The sequence below is a fragment of the Wasmannia auropunctata genome, unplaced genomic scaffold (assembly GCF_000956235.1).
Source record: "Wasmannia auropunctata unplaced genomic scaffold, wasmannia.A_1.0 LD336106.1, whole genome shotgun sequence".
Lineage (NCBI taxonomy): Eukaryota > Metazoa > Arthropoda > Insecta > Hymenoptera > Formicidae > Wasmannia > Wasmannia auropunctata.
In genome coordinates, this window is record NW_012026784.1 from 4860872 (window position 1) to 4879907 (window position 19036).

The 19036-nt window shown below is 42.4% G+C and overlaps 3 protein-coding genes across 3 annotated transcripts in view; all 3 read left to right on the forward strand.

Moving 5' to 3' along the window:
- The window catches only part of LOC105456834 (tumor protein p63-regulated gene 1-like protein), a 2875-nt gene extending 1794 nt beyond the window's left edge, over positions 1 to 1081 (forward strand). Inside the window, exon 6 of the mRNA XM_011701160.1 lies at positions 933 to 1081. Coding sequence (XP_011699462.1) covers positions 933 to 1081 — 149 coding nt within the window. The remainder of the gene's footprint in view (positions 1 to 932) is intronic.
- A 13-nt stretch (positions 1082 to 1094) lies between these two features.
- Positions 1095 to 3681, forward strand: LOC105453386 (glycoprotein-N-acetylgalactosamine 3-beta-galactosyltransferase 1-like). Its single transcript, XM_011695306.1, has 4 exons — positions 1095 to 1493; positions 1605 to 2751; positions 2823 to 3124; positions 3291 to 3681. The coding sequence occupies exons 2-4, from the start codon at positions 1914 to 1916 to the stop codon at positions 3525 to 3527; spliced, it is 1377 nt and encodes a 458-aa protein (XP_011693608.1). The 5' UTR covers positions 1095 to 1493; positions 1605 to 1913; the 3' UTR covers positions 3528 to 3681.
- A 543-nt stretch (positions 3682 to 4224) lies between these two features.
- Positions 4225 to 19036, forward strand: part of LOC105453393 (hemocytin) — a 17247-nt gene continuing 2435 nt past the window's right edge. Inside the window, exons 1-23 of the mRNA XM_011695319.1 lie at positions 4225 to 4562; positions 4767 to 4919; positions 5162 to 5289; positions 5399 to 5558; positions 5630 to 5757; positions 5831 to 5926; positions 6204 to 6556; positions 6734 to 7322; positions 7446 to 7730; positions 7836 to 8266; positions 8433 to 8694; positions 8796 to 9026; positions 9093 to 9318; positions 9395 to 9600; positions 9682 to 10047; positions 10232 to 10570; positions 10722 to 13867; positions 14039 to 15405; positions 15598 to 16793; positions 17103 to 17456; positions 17733 to 17846; positions 17948 to 18169; positions 18389 to 18672. Of these exons, the coding sequence (XP_011693621.1) occupies positions 4294 to 4562; positions 4767 to 4919; positions 5162 to 5289; positions 5399 to 5558; positions 5630 to 5757; positions 5831 to 5926; positions 6204 to 6556; positions 6734 to 7322; positions 7446 to 7730; positions 7836 to 8266; positions 8433 to 8694; positions 8796 to 9026; positions 9093 to 9318; positions 9395 to 9600; positions 9682 to 10047; positions 10232 to 10570; positions 10722 to 13867; positions 14039 to 15405; positions 15598 to 16793; positions 17103 to 17456; positions 17733 to 17846; positions 17948 to 18169; positions 18389 to 18672 (10905 nt within the window). The 5' untranslated portion in view covers positions 4225 to 4293. The remainder of the gene's footprint in view (positions 4563 to 4766; positions 4920 to 5161; positions 5290 to 5398; positions 5559 to 5629; positions 5758 to 5830; positions 5927 to 6203; positions 6557 to 6733; positions 7323 to 7445; positions 7731 to 7835; positions 8267 to 8432; positions 8695 to 8795; positions 9027 to 9092; positions 9319 to 9394; positions 9601 to 9681; positions 10048 to 10231; positions 10571 to 10721; positions 13868 to 14038; positions 15406 to 15597; positions 16794 to 17102; positions 17457 to 17732; positions 17847 to 17947; positions 18170 to 18388; positions 18673 to 19036) is intronic.

Below are 19036 nucleotides of genomic sequence, written 5' to 3' on the forward strand. Positions count from 1 at the left end.
AGCAATTAATATTACAACACAATCTTCTATATCAAAAATAAATATATATACATGTCTATATATTAATAATAATATATACTAATATATCATTATTAATGTATGTATGTATATTAATATTAAATTATAATATATATATATATATATATTAAAATTAATATATATATATTAAAATTCTATTACAATATTTTTAGAATTGCTTAATTATTTTCATAAAAAATGGTCAATTTCTAACAGTAAAAGTCTATTAAACCATTTTTATTATATTAATTGCTGCATATTTCTTGCAGTATTATATAAATTATATATATTTATATAAGTGTAAAAATATTCATATATATGTATTTAAATATATATACACGTACGTATGTATGATGTATGTTATTTTTAAAACATTTATATATACATATTTTCTGTTATACATTTACACTGTATACTGTGTTATTACACTACTTAATTATTTTATAAAAAAAATTTAAAAAGTTTAATTTCTTCAATTTATAACAAAATTTTAAAATATTTCACATTAAAAACTTGTACTACTCTTGGTACCTAATAAATTACTATGCGGAAAGATTTAGAAATAAAGTACTTATCGTGATTTCTTATCGTAAAACTAATGCAATGTACTTGTATGTGTACAATGCTATATGTCTATTTCTGAGTTAACAATAAATGAAAAATGTTGAATATATTTAACATCTTTTTAATTCAGGCAAAACGACATAAGTATCTCGAGCAATCAAAGATTTATTGAAAGTTCCATTAAGATGTTCTCCTCAATCTTCCCACTATTACAGTGCATTAGATTTGTGTTATTATTTATATTGTTACATATTATGTTATGCGAAGAAAAATAAATTGCTTATTATAACGAAAATTCGTTCATAGATTCGTCTTTTACATGTTTTTTTTTTGTGGATTTAAAATTGCAGATCAGCTGACTTCTTATCAGTATACCGGGATTCTCAAACGCTTAACGATTGTCGGTATCGTTGCGCAGCTTTTCTTATGCACCTGTGATATAAGCTGTGATAAGAAAGGCTGCGCGATGATACCGACAATCGTCGTTTTAAGCGTTTGAGAATCCCGGTACAGATCAGGTTAGATTACATTAAGATAAGGTTAGGGTGCGGGGACAACAGATGTCTTGTTTATATCACCTCACACCTGTTGATTCGACGCACGGCTGTGATTGCTGTGAATATCATTATTATCCTAGGTCATCATATGTTACACCCGGTAAATTTTTACTTTTCAATGCTTTCTCTGCTCGATTAGATAGCAAACGGGTTTATTACAAAAACTGCGAACGTCGCGGCTGCGGGTTTGTAATAAAAAAATTATCGTGCAAGTTTTTAAGTGTAAACACAACACGCTTCACACATAGAAGGACGATCTAGGAGTGTATAATATTATCGATGATTCTACGATGACTTCATTGATTCTTTCTACTTTTATATCATCGACACATGCACGTGAATTCCTTGCCGCAGGTAACGTATATTAATATCACCTTGGTAGTAATTAATTAATCATAGTGATGACGAATTAGAGGCGCGATGTATTTGACATATAAAAATTAATTATGCTGTACACGCTTGTAGTTGGAATGAATCGCAACTACACGAACGGATATGGAGAATAAAAAAGTAAGACTCAAAGAGATTTAAAATGCACACGCAATATCTGAAAGGAGATCTTAAGTGATCCAACGAAGATAAGTGAGTTCAACGAAGGTCAAATGTAATGATCGAAAGCACGAGTGTAATATAGATTGTACTTGATGTTAGACCACCTGGCGTTACAGTTCCGACCGAACTAGATGAATTACAGACGACACGCCTTCCGCCAATTCATTTAATCGTCTAGAATATATTAGATTTTCTCGAATTCTTCTATCGCGACAACACAAAATGCGTTTCCGATTTTTGAAACAGAGATCAGTGTTTCTGATCGGCTTCGGGATAGGCTTCGTTATGCCGTTACTATTCGTTTCACTAAGGAGCATATTCGTGGCCGATTTGATCGTCGATCGGGATGCATCACTGTGGCAACCTGAATACTACCTGAATAAAAGACCTCGTCACGAAGAGATTATTTTACAGTTTTGGAAAAAAGTTTGGAACGAGACGAGGGATTTTAATAGCATTACGTATCGCGCTTGGTTGGCAGCGCAAAACTTGAGATTACAGAAAATTGATTTGGACAAGTACTTGTACGGTCCACGAGAAAAAAACGACGCGAAAGAGTTTGAGGACACAGAATGGAACTGGTTGAGAAAACGAGCGTCCGTCACGTGTGTGATTTTCGTGGAGAAGCTCAAGCTGGGGAAATCAATCAAGGCTACCTGGGGCAAACGCTGCAACAACATATATTTCTTCGGACACCGCTTGAAGGACGCGGAACTGCCTGTTATTAACGTAGATATAAAAATTGTGTCTTCCTGGCAACTATTGTGCGAAGCTATGAATTATATTTGGGACGAAGTCGACGAGCTAGAGTGGATTATATTCGCGAAGGACGATACTGTAATCATACCGGAAAATCTGCGCTACATGGTCGCTCCGTTGGACTACAGGCATGATTATTATTTGGGTCATCCGGTGGTCCTTTGGGGCCAGATCTATAACGTTGCTCAATCCGGATATGTTCTTAGTAGAGGAGCACTGGGTAAAGTGGTGCAAATGTTCAATACTTCGGAAAAATGTATCAAAGGTGGAAAGTATTGGAAGAAGGAGGATTATTATCTCGGTAAATAACACGATGTTATGTAAGGTTGATAATTTTGCGTGCTATCGATTTTTTTTGTCTCATTTTCACAGGGAAGCATCTATCGTCCTTAGGCGTACGTCCGTCTGATACTCGAGATCAGTACTTAAGAGGTACTTTCCATGGTTATTCCTTGCAAAATCTTCTATGGGGTGTTGCGAAACCGGACAGCTATTTCACACGTGCTGTATATCCGATAAAAAGAGAATGCTGTTCGCCGATATCCGTAACTTTCAGCGCCAGTGAACCCGATAAAATGTACACGCTGAATTATTTGCTGTATGAATTGCGAGTATTAAACGGCGAGAACCGATTTGGGAACGTTTCTGCTAAAATTCCAGTACGCGAAGAGGATGTGAGTTTTAACATTTAACTTATATTTCTCAAAAATTCTATCATTCTTAATATATTAATCGTGTAATATAAACAAATTAAATTACTTGTTAAATATGACATTATATATGATAAATATTAATAAAGGAGTGTCGTGATAATAATCAACTGTACGTTTTATGTTCCAGGTTTGGAAGGTTGCGCTGCAAGAAGAATTCAACATCACGCATTTGAGTGATATATCCAGCGACGCTTATTACGAAATATGGCACTCGAGATATTCTGAACCAGGACAGTTAAAAATGGCTAAAAATTACCGAATGACGCCGGACGCGCTAAATTGTTTACTGGCGAGTTACAAAGCGGGAAATAGATCAGTGTTCAAATGCAGGACTAAAAGTGTCGTCGACAGTACAAGAAACTAAATGGACTGTTCATTAGAATGCTAGTTTATCGAACGATTGTACAAAGGAAGGGAGACGGTGAATATTTGTGATATTCCTTTCCATGTATGTATAACTCTAAACATTAAAATGATATAACTTTGCAAATATATTAATAAAAACAATATTGATATGATCCAATTAATTTAATTTACTATGCGAACAGCAAAGAAAGGATAGTGGATATGAAAATCAAGCTGAAGGTTGCATCAAACGTCGCGACTACTATACAATTAATCCGTTTATACGTATTAATCGGAAATGGTTGATAAAACTATTTCCTTGTTATGCTCAGTACGTTTTATCGAACTAATTAGAGGCTCATTAACGTCTAGAACGATAGCGATAAGTTTATCACGTTCCCAAAACGTTTTCGTAGAAGCGTGCGTATCACAACTCTCAAACGATTAGTAACCGATAAAAAACAATTATATACTCGGTATATTATTGGGGAATAGTTATGTGTTTTTTTTTAAATTATATTACATATGTTACGTTATTTTGAATAAACGCCTGCGTAGATTTGAAGAAAACGTGTCTATGGAAGAAAACAATTTTATTAGCTACGATTAAAATTGTGATAAACGTAATAATTGTTTTATATATTTTTTACAATCTGTATTTCTTTATACTGTATATTTACAGATGCACGCAACGCGATCGATTTATTTATATCAAAATATTTCGTATGTATCACGTCTGATCCGCGACCGGCTGACCCATATTTTTCATCTCCCTCGTTTATCAAATGCAACTTGAGTTTATCACTTATCCGTTTCCTTCTAGAGGTAGATATATAAAAGGGCTGTATTCTGATTTGCGTTTTTTACAAGTGTTACTGAGTCCGTGTGGCTTCGACGATGCAAATGTAAAACTTATTTTGACACGAAGTTACCATCGCGCTGGTACCATGGTGCCGTTGCAGATACTTGGACGTTTATTCGTACTGATTATCGCTGCGAGCAGTATAAGACAAGGATATGGATATTCAGAGGAGAACGCGCAAAACATAAATGAGTTCGTACATCGTACATTTTTTCATCATAAAAATTGAAATCCTTTATAGTACCAAGAAAATAACTGTATTTTGCTGTCCGTAAAGAATAAGTTAATGCGAATTATATTAGAACTCCTGTCTCTATAAATTTTTTTGCTTTTATATTTATTTTCTCGTTATTATATTAGAACTCCTGTCTCTATAAATTTTCTCTTATGTATTAGGAAGGAGGACATACTGAACGATGCACCAGATTCAATGATCAGAGATTTCTACAATGTTAAAAGCAGCAAAGGAGGAAAACGCGTATTTGCAGGGGGTTGTACTCATGTACCGAATACGCCTGTAAACGGCAAGATAAAATGTTCTTCGAACAGGTATTAGGAGCACTGAAAAATTGAAATGAAAATGATATTATCAATTTTACATCTCAATCGCTTAAAATGATAAGTTAATTGGCAAATATTTTTGCGGTATTAGATATTTAATATCAATATTATAAATTTTTTATTTTTTATATCTTAAATTAAAATCACGAGATATTTAATTCTACAAACAAAAATGTGCTAAAATGAAACGCTGAAGAAATATGCTTAATGTAACGATTTTTTGTGAATAGTGGCTGTACCGCAAGCTGTGCACCCGATTACAAATTTCCGAACGGCGCGTTTCATCTGACGATTACCTGCGTCGACAAGGAATGGCACATTGGAGGAACCGAGTGGAGCTTGGTACCACATTGTGAACGTACGTAGCAAAAGCGAATCTAAATTTTATTTATACTCGATGTAGAAGATAGAGTGATGACAAGATCGAGTGACTTCGCGATCTAAATCGTACATTAAATCTTTCACAGCGATCTGCTTGCCGGAGTGTCAAAATAATGGAATATGCGTTGCGCCTCATCAATGCGACTGTTCCACACACTTTACTGGTCCGCAATGCCAATTCGAAGATAGACCGTGCCTGAATTATTCACCGCCTGTACTTAATTCTTATAAAAGATGTAATTCGAAGTAAGTATAGGATTTATGGATTATATTTCTGCAAACAAAAATTTTCAATTCTGTTTAATTTTTTCTTTCAGAACGTGTACCATATCTTGCTTGGATCATTTTACTTTTCCCGACGGTTCATCCGTCGCTAATCTAATTTGCAAGAATGGAAGTTGGATGCCAACTAGAAGCGACTGGGTCTCAATTCCGGATTGCGAACGTACGTCTGCACGATCGAATTTCTATAACATCGGAACACATTTAATATACTTAATGTGATTATGTTTCTACAGCCGTGTGCGATCCTCCTTGTCAAAACGGTGGCAATTGTCTGCCGATGAATGTGTGCCAGTGTCCACAGGATTATCGGGGGCCTCAGTGTCAATACTGTAAGTGAGAAGATTTCTTTGTAATTACATTTTTTTCTTTGTAATTACATTCGGCAGTGTTCCAAAATTCACTGCCAGTGCTGAAAATCTATAGTACAGTACACGTAACGTAAACTATTGATTTTCAGTGCAGGCAGTAAATTTTAGAACGCAGCCTTTATCTATCGGAAAATATCTGCGAAAATAAAATAAATTTTATTAAATAAATATTTTTGTATGTGATCTAATTTATTTTTTTTTGTAAATTCTATATCTAACTAACATATACCGATGGCAGCTGCTGACGTTTGCGACGCCGAGAAATTGCACTTCAATGGTGGCTATCACTGCAGAGATTCCGGTGACACGTATTCCTGTACGCTGTACTGTCCACCAGGGGTGAATTTCGAATTTCCAGCTTCTTCGGTTTACACTTGCACCTATGACAAAGGGATCTTCGAACCGCAGCCTGTGCCGCAATGCAAAATCGAGAATAACATGAGAATCATTTCACATGGTACATTCCACAACACCTATGTACAGGAATCGAATCACTCCTGGTCGATGGAGAATGCTTATAACACCAAAACGAAGCAGTCTCAGATTTATGGAGAACACAACAGGATTTACGGCAGCAGTACGTCGTATCCGGTAAATAATACATTTATAAAAATGCGTTTTATTTAATGTAATAAAATATAAATAAAATTCGTAACAGACACTAAAAATGTTACATGCGACAAGAGATCATGTTTGCCAAATTAACAAACCGAGAATGGTATAATTAATTTATGAAACTTTAATTTATGATTGCATGAAACATTACAGATTCGATTTAATACCCGTGACGATCGCACAATGGTATTCGAAATGAGTCGACCGAGGCCGAAGACATGCTTCACTTGGGGAGGCGCGCACTACAAGACCTTCGACGACAGAATTTACAGCTTCGACAGCGACTGCTCGCACACGCTTCTGCGCGATACGCAAGAAGGCGTTTGCACAATTGTGGCACTGAATAGCCCGGGCTGCGGAACCGGATCGGATCGTCGTTGCTTCAGGATCATTGAATTGTTTGTGCACGACAAGAAATACGTGCTCACCAGCGACGACGCAGGTGTGCCGATACTTTCCAACGACAAACGATCGTTGCCGATACCGATATACTTGCCTGGACTGCGCGTGGACAAGTCCGCGCATTTCATCCTCGTCTCCCTCGACTCGCTGGGCGTGAAGCTCAAGTGGGATGGTGCCCTGCTGCTGCAGATCGAGGCTTCCGAAAGTGTGTGGAACAAAACGGCTGGTCTTTGCGGTACTATGAACGACGATCCGAACGACGAGTTCTTAATGAAGAGCGGAAGTCACGCTGGAACTGTAGCGGCGTTTGCAAGTTCTTGGCGCGTCGAAAGTTTCGAAGGTAATGACAATGGCAATTACATTTTCACCTTGCACTTTGTAAATGCTAAACCATTTTACGTAAAATATCCGGTTTAATTAACAAATGATTGTTCTAACGATTGCGACGTATTTTATTTTGTAGAAACGTGTGATTATCCGAGTATACAAAACGCGTGCGAGTCGAGAGACAAGGTTGCTCGTGACGCCTATCAGTTTTGCCACAAGTTGTTCTCCGATCATAAATTCAAGGCTTGCGCCGACACGATCAATCTCTCTGAACTGACCAGTGCATGTTTGTGGGATTACTGCGCGTGCAAGCATGAAGACAGGACAAAATGTGCCTGCGACACCATGGACGTTTATATCCGCCAGTGCGCTCACAAAGGAGTCGCGCGATTAACCGCGTGGAGAAACGAAGATACTTGTCGTGAGTCAATAAAAAAATATTTTATATACATTACTCGCGAAAAGTATACGGCGGATGATTGTCTTATTTAATTCTTGAATAAACAGATAATTGAATTATTTTTAGCGATTAGCTGCGACGGTGGACGGGTGTATATGTCGTGCGGTCCAAAGGTGGAAGCGTCTTGTTCCTCCAGCATCGAAGCGACGGGCGAGAGTTCCGAGTGCGAAGAAGGCTGTTTCTGTCCGGCGGGCACCTTGGAACACCAAGGCAAGTGCGTCTCTCCGGAGCAGTGTCCGTGCAGGTTGAGGGGCAAATTGTTCCAGCCAGGCACGAGCGTGCCGAAGGGTTGCAACACGTGCACGTGCACCTCCGGCAAGTGGGTGTGCACGCAGATACGATGCGGTGCCAGATGCGCCGTCTTGGGCGACCCGCATTACACCACGTTTGATGGCAAGCACTACGATTTCATGGGAAAGTGCGAATACTATTTGATGAAAGGAGAAAATTATGCGATCGAAAGCGAAAACGTCCCCTGTTCCGGAGCGATATCCGAGGTCAGAAAAATCTCCCTCTTGATATATTTTATAGATAAATTTGAGAAATTAATGATAGATTGAATTTTTATTAATTTAATATATTAAATTAAATTTTTATTAATTTTACTAATTATATATTCTCCTATTCTAGTAGTCATTCCTAATTAATTGTTATTTATTTCAGAGCATGGGCTTTGCCTCTGCAGGCTCCCCGTCATGCGTCAAGACCGTTACAATCACTTTCATGGATACCTCTATAAAATTAAAGCAAAATCGCCAGATTATGATAAATGGTGACGAGGTGACGAAATTCCCGATGCTGTTCGACGGTGCTCGAATACGAATTGCGAGCAGCATATTCATGGTGATTCACCTGCCAAATGCTTTGGAAGTGTGGTGGGATGGTGTATCGCGTGTTTACATTAACGCTCCTGCTGAATTTCACGGTAAATTTTTTTCGTCTTACGTTCCATCATTATAACGAGAATGAATTATATTATCGATATATCTTTTAAAAAATACTTCTGACTGAATCGCGATTATTTAGGTCGAACGAAAGGACTTTGCGGAACGTTTACCGAAAATCAGAAAGATGATTTTATAACGCCTGACGGTGATATCGAACCCGCGGCGGTCGCCTTCGCCAATAAATGGAAGACGAGTGAACACTGCGTTGACGAGCCCGAGAGCGAGCCGACGAATCCCTGCGAGCTGAATCCTCAAAGGCGAGCGACCGCGGAAGAGCACTGTTCCAAGATACACAGCGATATTTTCTCGGGTACTGTAAAACAAATTATTTTATCTGGATAATTCAAATAATCTCGTTATTTGCCTGTTATTTTAGATTGCCATTGGTATGTCGAGCCGACGGAATTTTACCGCGACTGCATGTACGACATGTGCGCGTGCGACGCTGATATAAAGTCGTGCCTCTGCCCCATGTTAGCGGCGTACGCGAAAGATTGCGCGGTTCTAGGCGTGAAACTTTCGTGGCGCACCGAGATCGACGAATGTAGAATACATTGTGGGGGCGGACAGACCTATCAAATCTGCGGAAACAGTTGCACAAGGTAAGCACGCTGTAACGCATTTCCTGCACTTACTTATCGAGTCGTTTTTTATATCACGCTTAATTTATTGATGTAGATCGTGCGCGGACATCTCCTTCTATCGGGACTGCAGGCAGGAGTGCGTGGAGGGTTGCAATTGTCCAGAAGGCCAGACGCTAGACGTGAACGGCGAGTGCATCCCGATCGCTCAGTGTCCCTGCGTACACGCAGGTCGCGAATACAAGCCCAATCACCGAGAAGTCCGTCCGGGTAACAAAGGACAGGAGCTTTGCTCTTGCGTAGGTCTGTGTCTCTGAAGCGCGAGTTTAGTTTCCCGGCTAGTGTTTTTTTAATGCAAAATTCTATTTTTCACTGGTTCCACAGGCGGCGCATGGGAGTGCCGGTTAGCAACGCCAGACGAGATTCGGGAATATCCACCGGTCACGGAACTGCTCTCCGTTTGCCAGGCCAGCAAGCATCTGGAAGTGACGGATTGCGAGCCAGCGGAGCAGAGAACTTGCAGCAACATGCACATCCGGAGCGAACAGACGCCGTCAGTGTGCACGTCTGGTTGCGTTTGCAAATTCGGATACGTCTTGGACGCGCCGAATGGTGCTTGCATCAAGGAAGAGGACTGCCCCTGTCATCACGGCGGGAAGAGCTACAAGCAAGGCTCAGTTATACAAGCCGAGTGTAATACTTGCACGTGCGAGGGCACCAAGTGGAAGTGCACGGACAGAATTTGCGCAGGTGAAATTTTTTTTGCTAACTCGTTATTAATTATTTCCATTAATTTCTCTGTATATTTATCAAATAAAAAAAATTGGATTTATTATTTCTATATTACGTTATATTTATTTTTATATTTATTTATTTTACATTTATTTATTTCTATACTTTGTCATATTATGCTGAAATAATATTACTTTCGCAGGAGTATGTTCTGTATGGGGCGATTCGCATTATAAAACATTCGACGGTAAAACATACGATTTCCAAGGTGTATGCGACTATGTCCTGGTGAAGAGTGCGTTGAACAAGGAAGATTGTTTCGATGTCTCGATTCAGAACGTACCCTGCGGTACAAATGGAGTTGCGTGTTCGAAATCCATCAAGCTCACGATCGGCAGCGGTGAGCAACAGGAAGAGCTCGTTTTGACAAAAGGGAAGGAGCTACCTAAGGGACCTTTTAAGAGACTGTCGATAAGAACCGCTGGTCTCTTCGTATTTGTCGACGCGCCAGATTTAGGATTGGTGCTACAATGGGACAAAGGTGAGAATCGTATGTGTGTGTGCGCGCGCGCGTGCAGATTGTCTAAATATAAATAAGTTAAATTCTCGAAAATATTTAATTTTGATAATTCTGTCTAAATATAAATAAGTTGAATTCTTGAAAAGATTTAATTTTGATAATTCGCGATTAGGTACCAGAGTCTACGTAAGATTAAACCCGGAGTGGAAGGGTCGCACGATGGGTTTATGTGGCGACTACAACAATAACGCCGAGGACGATTTCAAGACACCATCCGGCGGGATAGCCGAGGCTTCCGTCAATCTGTTCGGGGATTCGTGGAAGAAGGACACGTTCTGTCTTGAGCCAAAGGACATGCAGGATGACGTCTGCGAGCAACATTTGGAGCGTAAGCTGTGGTCGCTACGGCAGTGCAACGTGTTGAAGTCACCGTTGTTCTCGCCCTGCCACTCGGAGGTGGAGGTCGAGCCGTACCTACGCAACTGCATCTTCGATACGTGCAGCTGCGACGCCGGTGGCGACTGCGAGTGCCTGTGCACGGCGTTAGCCGCGTACGCGCATGAATGCAACGTGCGAGGTGTCCCCGTGAAATGGCGAACGCAAGAACTCTGCCCGCTGCAGTGTGACGAAAAATGCAGCACGTATTCGCCCTGCGTCTCGACCTGTCCACGCGAGACGTGCGACAATTCCATGATCGTGAGAGACGGCTCGCATCTGTGCGCGGAGGATACGTGCGTGGAGGGCTGCCAGTTCCAGCGTTGTCCCGAGGGTCAAGTGTATCGAAACGCCAGTTACACGGAATGTATACTCAAATCGACGTGCGCGAAACCTTTCTGTACCGAGCTCGACGGAGCGACGTACTACGAGGGTGACAGAATCAGCGGCGACGATTGCCACAGCTGTTTCTGCAGTCGCGGTAAGGTGATCTGCAAGGGAGAAGCTTGCACCAGCATCGCTACTACCGCTGGTACTACCGCTGTGCCCTTGGAAGAGCCCCAGAAATGTATAGACGGCTGGACCACGTGGATCAATCAGGATCGAGCGGTGAAAGGGAAAAAAAAGTTTGTAGACATGGAACCGTTGCCCACGTCGATGGATCTTGCTAATGCAAACGGACTCGCAATTTGCGACAAGAAGCACATAATTGACATAAAATGCAGATCCGTCAAGGGACACTTGAGCCCGAAGGAGACCGGCCTGGACGTGGAGTGCAGCTTGCAGCTTGGCTTGTATTGCCAACCGCACCCGGATCTTCCTTGCGTGGACTTCGAGATTAGCGTGTTATGCCGTTGCTCCGAACCAATTACACACAACGTCGAGAATGCGACGACAGAAGTCAGCACGGAGACTGGGAAGAAACAAGATCAGGAATGCGATCCCGCGCAGCCCAATTCACCACATCTGACGAACTGCCAGCTATTTTATCAGTGCGTCCCTACACCAACGGGGCACGAACTGATGGAAAGGTTGTGCGGTCCTGGCACTCTTTACAATCCGGAAACCTACGTGTGCGATTGGCCGGCGGAAGTTCAACGCTTACGACCAGAGTGTTCGGTCGCATCCGGACGAACTACGCCGCAAGGCAGTGGCAGAATGGAGTGGAGCAGCAATACTGGCAGCCACTACAAGAACACGCTGTCGACCACAGTGCAAAAAATAGTATCGACCACGAACGTGTGCAAAGAGGGCGAGACATGGAGCGAATGCGCGATCCAGTGCGACAGGACGTGCCAGTACTATCGTCATATCCTGACGACGCAGGGTCTTTGCGACGAAGGTGTCGATTGTGTTCCCGGATGCGTCTCGATCGACCGACCGACGTGTCCCACGCACAAGTTCTGGAGAGACGGTGCCACCTGCGTGGAGGCAAACCACTGCTCTTGCAGGTCCCACGATGGAGGGTCAGTCGCACCCGGTGCCATCAGGAAAGAGTCCGATTGCGAGACCTGCCAGTGCATCAATAATTATTACACATGCGATACAACTTTCTGCCATGAAATCTTAGGTCACGAGGTGACGGTAGGAACGGGAAAGGGACCGGAAACAACCGTGCAACCACCGCTCAGCACGACCTCGGGAAGCACTTGGAGAACATCACCAGTCACCTGGCCGTCCGTCAATGAAACGATCCTTTTGCACAGCACAGTCACACCGCCCGGGGAATGCGACGACGCCAACTACGTACCGCTGATACAAAATCTGCGGAAAGAAGTGACCGTCCGCGCTAGCGGTAATAGGAATTCCGTTTTACGATCCGAGGATCTACTGTTGCACACGGAAGAAACAATGCTGCTGCCCAAGAAATTCTGGGAACCTGAGATGATGAGCGCAGATCAGTGGCTTGACGTCGAGTTCAATAAACCTGAACCGATTTACGGGGTGATTCTGCAGGGTGGCGTTTTTGAAGACAAATTTGTAACCAGTTACAAAATGCTCTTCTCGGAGGACGGCCAGACCTTCTCATACGTGCTCGACCGTGAGAAACAGCCACGCGTGTTCAGGGGGCCCATCGACAAATTTCAGACCGTGAAGCAAATATTCTATCGACCGATCGAGGCGAAGATCCTTCGTATCAATCCGCTGACGTGGCACAATGGGATCGCGATTAAGATGGAAGTGCTGGGTTGTCAGGACGCAATATCAAAGACGACGATGAAGACAACGACCGAAAAAGTTGTGAGGCCGGTGTGCGAGGATTCGATGGGATTGGACAATGGGCTGATGTCCATGCAACAAGTTTCCGTGTCGAGCTCGCCGCAGCTAGCTCAGTATCTTCGGTTATCCGCGGAAAGTGCATGGCGTGCCGCTCTGGACAATCCTCATCAATACGTTCAGTTTAACTTCCTAGAGGCTCGAAATCTGACGGGAGTCACAACCAAGGGCGGCGACGGTGCTTGGACGACCGCTTACAAGGTATTCTACAGCAACGACGGACGTTATTGGAGCCCGGTCGTCGACGAGAACGGCGACGAGAAGGTATTTCTCGGCAATTTCGACGCGGAAAGCCAACGAACGAATTTCTTCGAGAGGCCACTGCACGCAAAGTTTCTGCGAGTACAGCCCGTCAAGTGGCACGATCATATCGCGTTGAAGGTCGAAATTCTGGGCTGTTATCTAATGTATCCTGTGTCATGGATAACAACATCAACAATTAAATCGACGACGACGACCTTCGATCAAGAGTGCAACGTGTGCGACGGAATTGATCAATCGTCGAACCAGGAAGGCTGCAGATGCGAGGATCCTCACTGGTGGGATGGCGAGTCGTGCGTGCCAAAGCGGGAGTGTCCCTGCGTGGTCGGGCACGTTCCTTACGCGGTAATAATAATAGTAACAATAATAGTTATATAATATAAAAAAATGTTATATAATAAAAATAATATAAAAAATATATAAATAGTCAATAGCAATAATGCGCTTGTATGTCTTGGTACAAACTTCCAACGATCGATTGTAATAGATACAATAATAATAAATGTTTAATTACAGATAGGTAGCATGTACGAAACGGAGGATTGCCAGCAGTGCGTGTGCTCCTTCGGCGGAACGGCCGCGTGCTTGCCAAAGAAATGCGAGCCTTGCTTGGAACCGGGCCTGCGATCTGTCGTCGGCGAGCTGTGCGCTTGCCTCTGCAAACTTTGCCCAGCGGGCACCAGGCACTGCCCTACGAGCGACGTGTGCGTAAACGAGACCGCATGGTGCGACGGTGTTCAAGATTGTCCGGATGACGAGATAGATTGTCCAACGATCATTTCCACGACACCTGTCGCGACGGAGTCTCCAATCAGGCAGGAGGTCACGACTGTTGGTTCCGTTCAAGTTAGTCCTGTGCCATGCGAGAAACCGATTTGTCCACCTGGTTACAGAGTAGTTTTCAAACAGACGTCCCGGCTGCACGATAAACCGCATCACAATGTCAAGACAAACGTAAAGACCAAAGGTCACAGAGGTTTCACGAAGACGAAGGGACACAAAAAACATCCATTTGACGAACGTCGAATGAAGAATCAAGATTATCAAGCAGCAACGGAAAACATTCAATGCCCCGAGTTCATCTGCGTGCCCGCCAAGCCTCCTGTCTATCCGGGCGAGAAACAGCCGGAGAAATGTCCAGAGGCGTCCTGCCCGCCGCAGTACGAGGTGGTGTACGAGAAGATGAGCATGTACAAGTTCCGCAAGTGTCCCAAGTATGCTTGCCGGCCGTTGTCGCCTCAGGAGGCGATCTGCAACGTCACCGGCAGGACATTCAACACGTTCGACAACATGGAGTACAAGTACGATATCTGCAATCACATCTTAGCCCGGGACATGTACGGTAACGAGTGGTACGTCACGCTGGAGAAGCTGTGCACCGAGTCGCGCGGGCAGCGCACCTGCACGCGGGTCTTGGCGGTGATGCTGAACGAGCGCGCGATCGTGCTTTATCCGGATCTGCACGTGGACATCGACGAGTACACCTTCACGGCCGAGCAGATCGCGCGACTCGGAAATCGATTGCCCGACTTCAAGCTTTCGCGCACGGGCGATAAGCTTATCTTCGTCTCGCATCGCTACGGCTTCTGGGTGATCTGGGACTCGGGCGCCAACGCGAAGATCGGCGTCGCCGCTAAACTGGCGGGTCGCGTGGACGGCCTGTGCGGATACTTCGACGGCGATGTCACGAACGATCGCCAGACACCGGAAGGCATGCAAGCGAGAAGCACCGTTCAGTTCGGAGATAGTTGGGCGTTGGAAGACACGGAATGCGACTTGCACGTGTGCCCACGTGACGTTCAGGAGCAGGCTTGGAGGATCTGCAATTCCGTCAAGAGTCCGATGCTGCTGGACGCGTGTTCCGCAGTTGTCAACGTTGACAGGTAACATTTAATAAATATTCAATGGTAGGAATTTGTTAATTCAAACAATTAAATCGGTGTATAAAATTTGTTAACAAAATCGAAGCCTTGAAAACAAAGCTTTATCCGCTTAAGCTAAATAAATTTCTGTGTAAAAATTATATTAAAAAAAATATATTTTCTTAAAATAAATTGCTATTTCCATTATCGTAGGTTTGTGTCTTGCTGCGTGGAGAGCATGTGCTCTTGTCTGCAGACTTCTAACAGTTCCTACGAAGACTGCCGATGCCGTTCGCTGACGAACTTCGTCGGCGAGTGCGAAGCTGCCATCGGTCCCGGCGCAGATCTGTTGTCAGATTGGAGAACCGTCTACGATTGTCCCGCGAGCTGCCCGTCGCCGTTCCTTCATCGAGATTGCTTCCGCAGCAAGTGCGAGATCACCTGCGACAATCTCCACGAAGTGGAACCGTGTCCGCCAATGCGAGGCGTTTGCTTCCCCGGCTGCTTCTGCCCGGACGGACTGGTGCGTCGGAACGACGAGTGCGTGCCGCCAACGCAGTGTCGGGATTGCGTATGCGACGGCCTCGGCGACGCCAAATTCATCGGCTTCAATCGCAGGGACTTCAGGTTCGCCGGTAATTGCACTTACCTGCTTTCGGGGAATATCGCAGAGAACGCGAAGGGTCGGGAGGGGCCTCGCGCGTATCAGATCTTGATTACCAACGGATATTGCGATACCGGCACGTGCACGGAGGTTATTACGCTACTTTACGAAGAGCACGTGGTGCAAATCAAACGAGCGGAACGCTCGAAGGATCTACGGGTGGCGATCGATAATTTCCAAGTGGAAAAGTTCCTGTACAATCATACGTGGATTGTCTTGGATCGAACATCGCTCGGAGATGTGATTCTGCTCATACCGTCCATCCAGTTGGAACTCATCGCCTTTCAACAGAACTTTGCGTTTACTTTAAAACTACCTTCGCATATCTTCAGCGACGATACCGAGGGTTTGTGCGGCAACTGCAACACCGATGCCGAAAGTGGTTTCGAGAAACGTGACGGGGAGATCACCGACGACGCCGAGGAGTTCGGCAGATCCTGGTTGGTCGAGAATCTGTCGACGCAGTTAGGTCTGAGCGATCAGGCGTGTTCCAGTAATCGTCAACCTCAATGTATGCCTCCGCCACCGGAAGAAGATCTCTGCAAGAAGCTTTTAGATTTAGCGGCGTTCAAGCAGTGTCACAGCATTGTCGATCCAAAACCGTACTTAGATTGTTGTCACGATGCGTTATGCACTGGCAGAAACTATTGCGACAGCTTGGAGATGTACGCAAGGAAGTGTTCGGAAGCTGGTCTATGTCCAGATTGGAGAACCAACGAAATCTGTTCTTACGAGTGTCCTAAGGGTACGCTTCTGTCTTAATTATTTAATTTTGAGTACAAAAGTTGCAAAATTTAAATTTAAATTATACAGAGTTTGTGTCGCGTTATTGCAAATATATTTTATACTTAGTTTACAAAATAATTTTTTAAAATTAAAATATTAATTTTTATTTACTTTTGCTATTTAGAAAAATTTTTTTAAATTAAATTGAATTCATTTAATTAGTAATTTAAAACATGATCTTTTTTTAGATAGAAAAGCAACTAATCTAATAAAAAATTGTGAAAAAGTGTTTTTCCTTAATAAATTTTCCTTAATATTTGTCGTTTAGATCTTGTCTACCAAGCATGCGGATCCAGTTGTAAAGAAACCTGTGACACTATAAACGATGCAGACAATCCTAAGTGCGCATCTGATCTTGTCGAAGGATGCTTTTGTCCGGGGGATCATGTATTACACAATGATTCCTGCATACCGAAGACGAATTGTTTCGTCTGTGATAAAGACGGTCACGTGCAGGGAGATATCTGGTATCCGGATAAATGCACCGAATGCAATTGCAACGACGGGGTTGTGAATTGTCAAACGATGGAATGTCCTGTATTGGATACAATTTGCGAAGAAAATATGACACCTGTACTTATCAATGGAACTGAGGCGAGATGTTGCGCCAAATATTTATGCGGTGAGTCAACATATATAATATTGAAAAATACATTTCTAATATATATATATATGTATATATATATATATATATATATATTTATTTATTTATCAAAATTGCAAGTTCTTTTACTTATGAAATTTATTTTATAAATTAATTATAAGAAAATTAAAAAATATGATTTATTATAGAAAATATTACACTTGTAACTATTTGATGCTGCAATTTCAATAAATAGCAATATATTTTTACTGTGTCCATTTTAACCGATCCGAATATAATGATTTTTTCACGTAGCTCCAAAGCCGACAGCACCTACAATATGTATTGAGCCGCAGGAGCCGGAATGTGGCTTTGGCCAGATAATGAAAGCGATTACCGATACTGATGGCTGTCACAAATTTATATGCCGTACGTATAACGTGTATTTGTATGCACCTTTCAAAATAATTTGATCTAATCAATTTCTATTTAATCCTCGTTGCAAGCTACATAATATCACATAATTTCAGAATGCCTACCTGCAAGCGAGTGCCCCACTTTCGACAATTTTACAAATGAGGTTGAACCATTGCAACCTGGTTTTATACAGATAATGAATACATCCGGTTGTTGCCCGCGACCATCTAAAATGTGCGATCCGAAAACTTGTCCCCCTGCAACGGACTGTCCGGATTACTACAACGCTGTTACAACGATGCTTGTAGACAAGTGTTGTCCCACTTACGAATGTGGTATAGTTTCCTTTTCGTGATTATTTATGCACTCGTCAAATTATGTGTATGCGTGCGTTCAAGAACGAAAGAGTATCGTAATATGTTTAACATGAATTTAAAATGACATGCAAATCTTTTTGAGAAGTCAAAATTTTTAACAACGCATATTTATACGAAAAGATATGAACTCTACAAGATGGAAATATTAATTTAATTGCTAACATTATTATTTTTTAGTGCCTCCGAAGGATGTTTGTCTCTATACATATAACGAAGAGCAAGGCAAACAACGAGTGGTAATGAAAAAAATTGGCGAAGAATGGAAAGATGGCAAATGCAAAACGTGCGTGTGCGAGAATTCGGATGATGGCCCTAAAACAAACTGTTTATTCACGGAATGTTCAAGTATGAACGTACATCCTGATATAGACGATTATGTACTGGAGGAAATGCTACTGGCTGATAAATGCTGTCCAATTTTTGAGCGTACTGCCTGCAAATGGAAGGGTAAAATATACGATGTAAGAAGAATATTCTAACATTATATGCTCGTAACATCGTAATCTTTTTTTAATTATTACTAGTACATAACAGGCGCGCGCTTCGCGCGCGCCGCGTATTGAATCCCATACATCTTCCAATAACATTTATACCAATTTACATTTTAATTAAACAAATTTTAACAATTTTCAATAAAATTACGTTTTAATCGGCCATATTGAAACGGCCATTTTTAAATAAAATCACAATTTTTTAGAAAATAGCCACATAATTCATCTTTAAGATAAACCCAGAAAGAAGTCGATATTTTTATTTTTCTGGAAGATATGAATTTTTAAACATTGAGGAAAAGAAGCAGATAACATGGCATTTAATTTTTAAAAT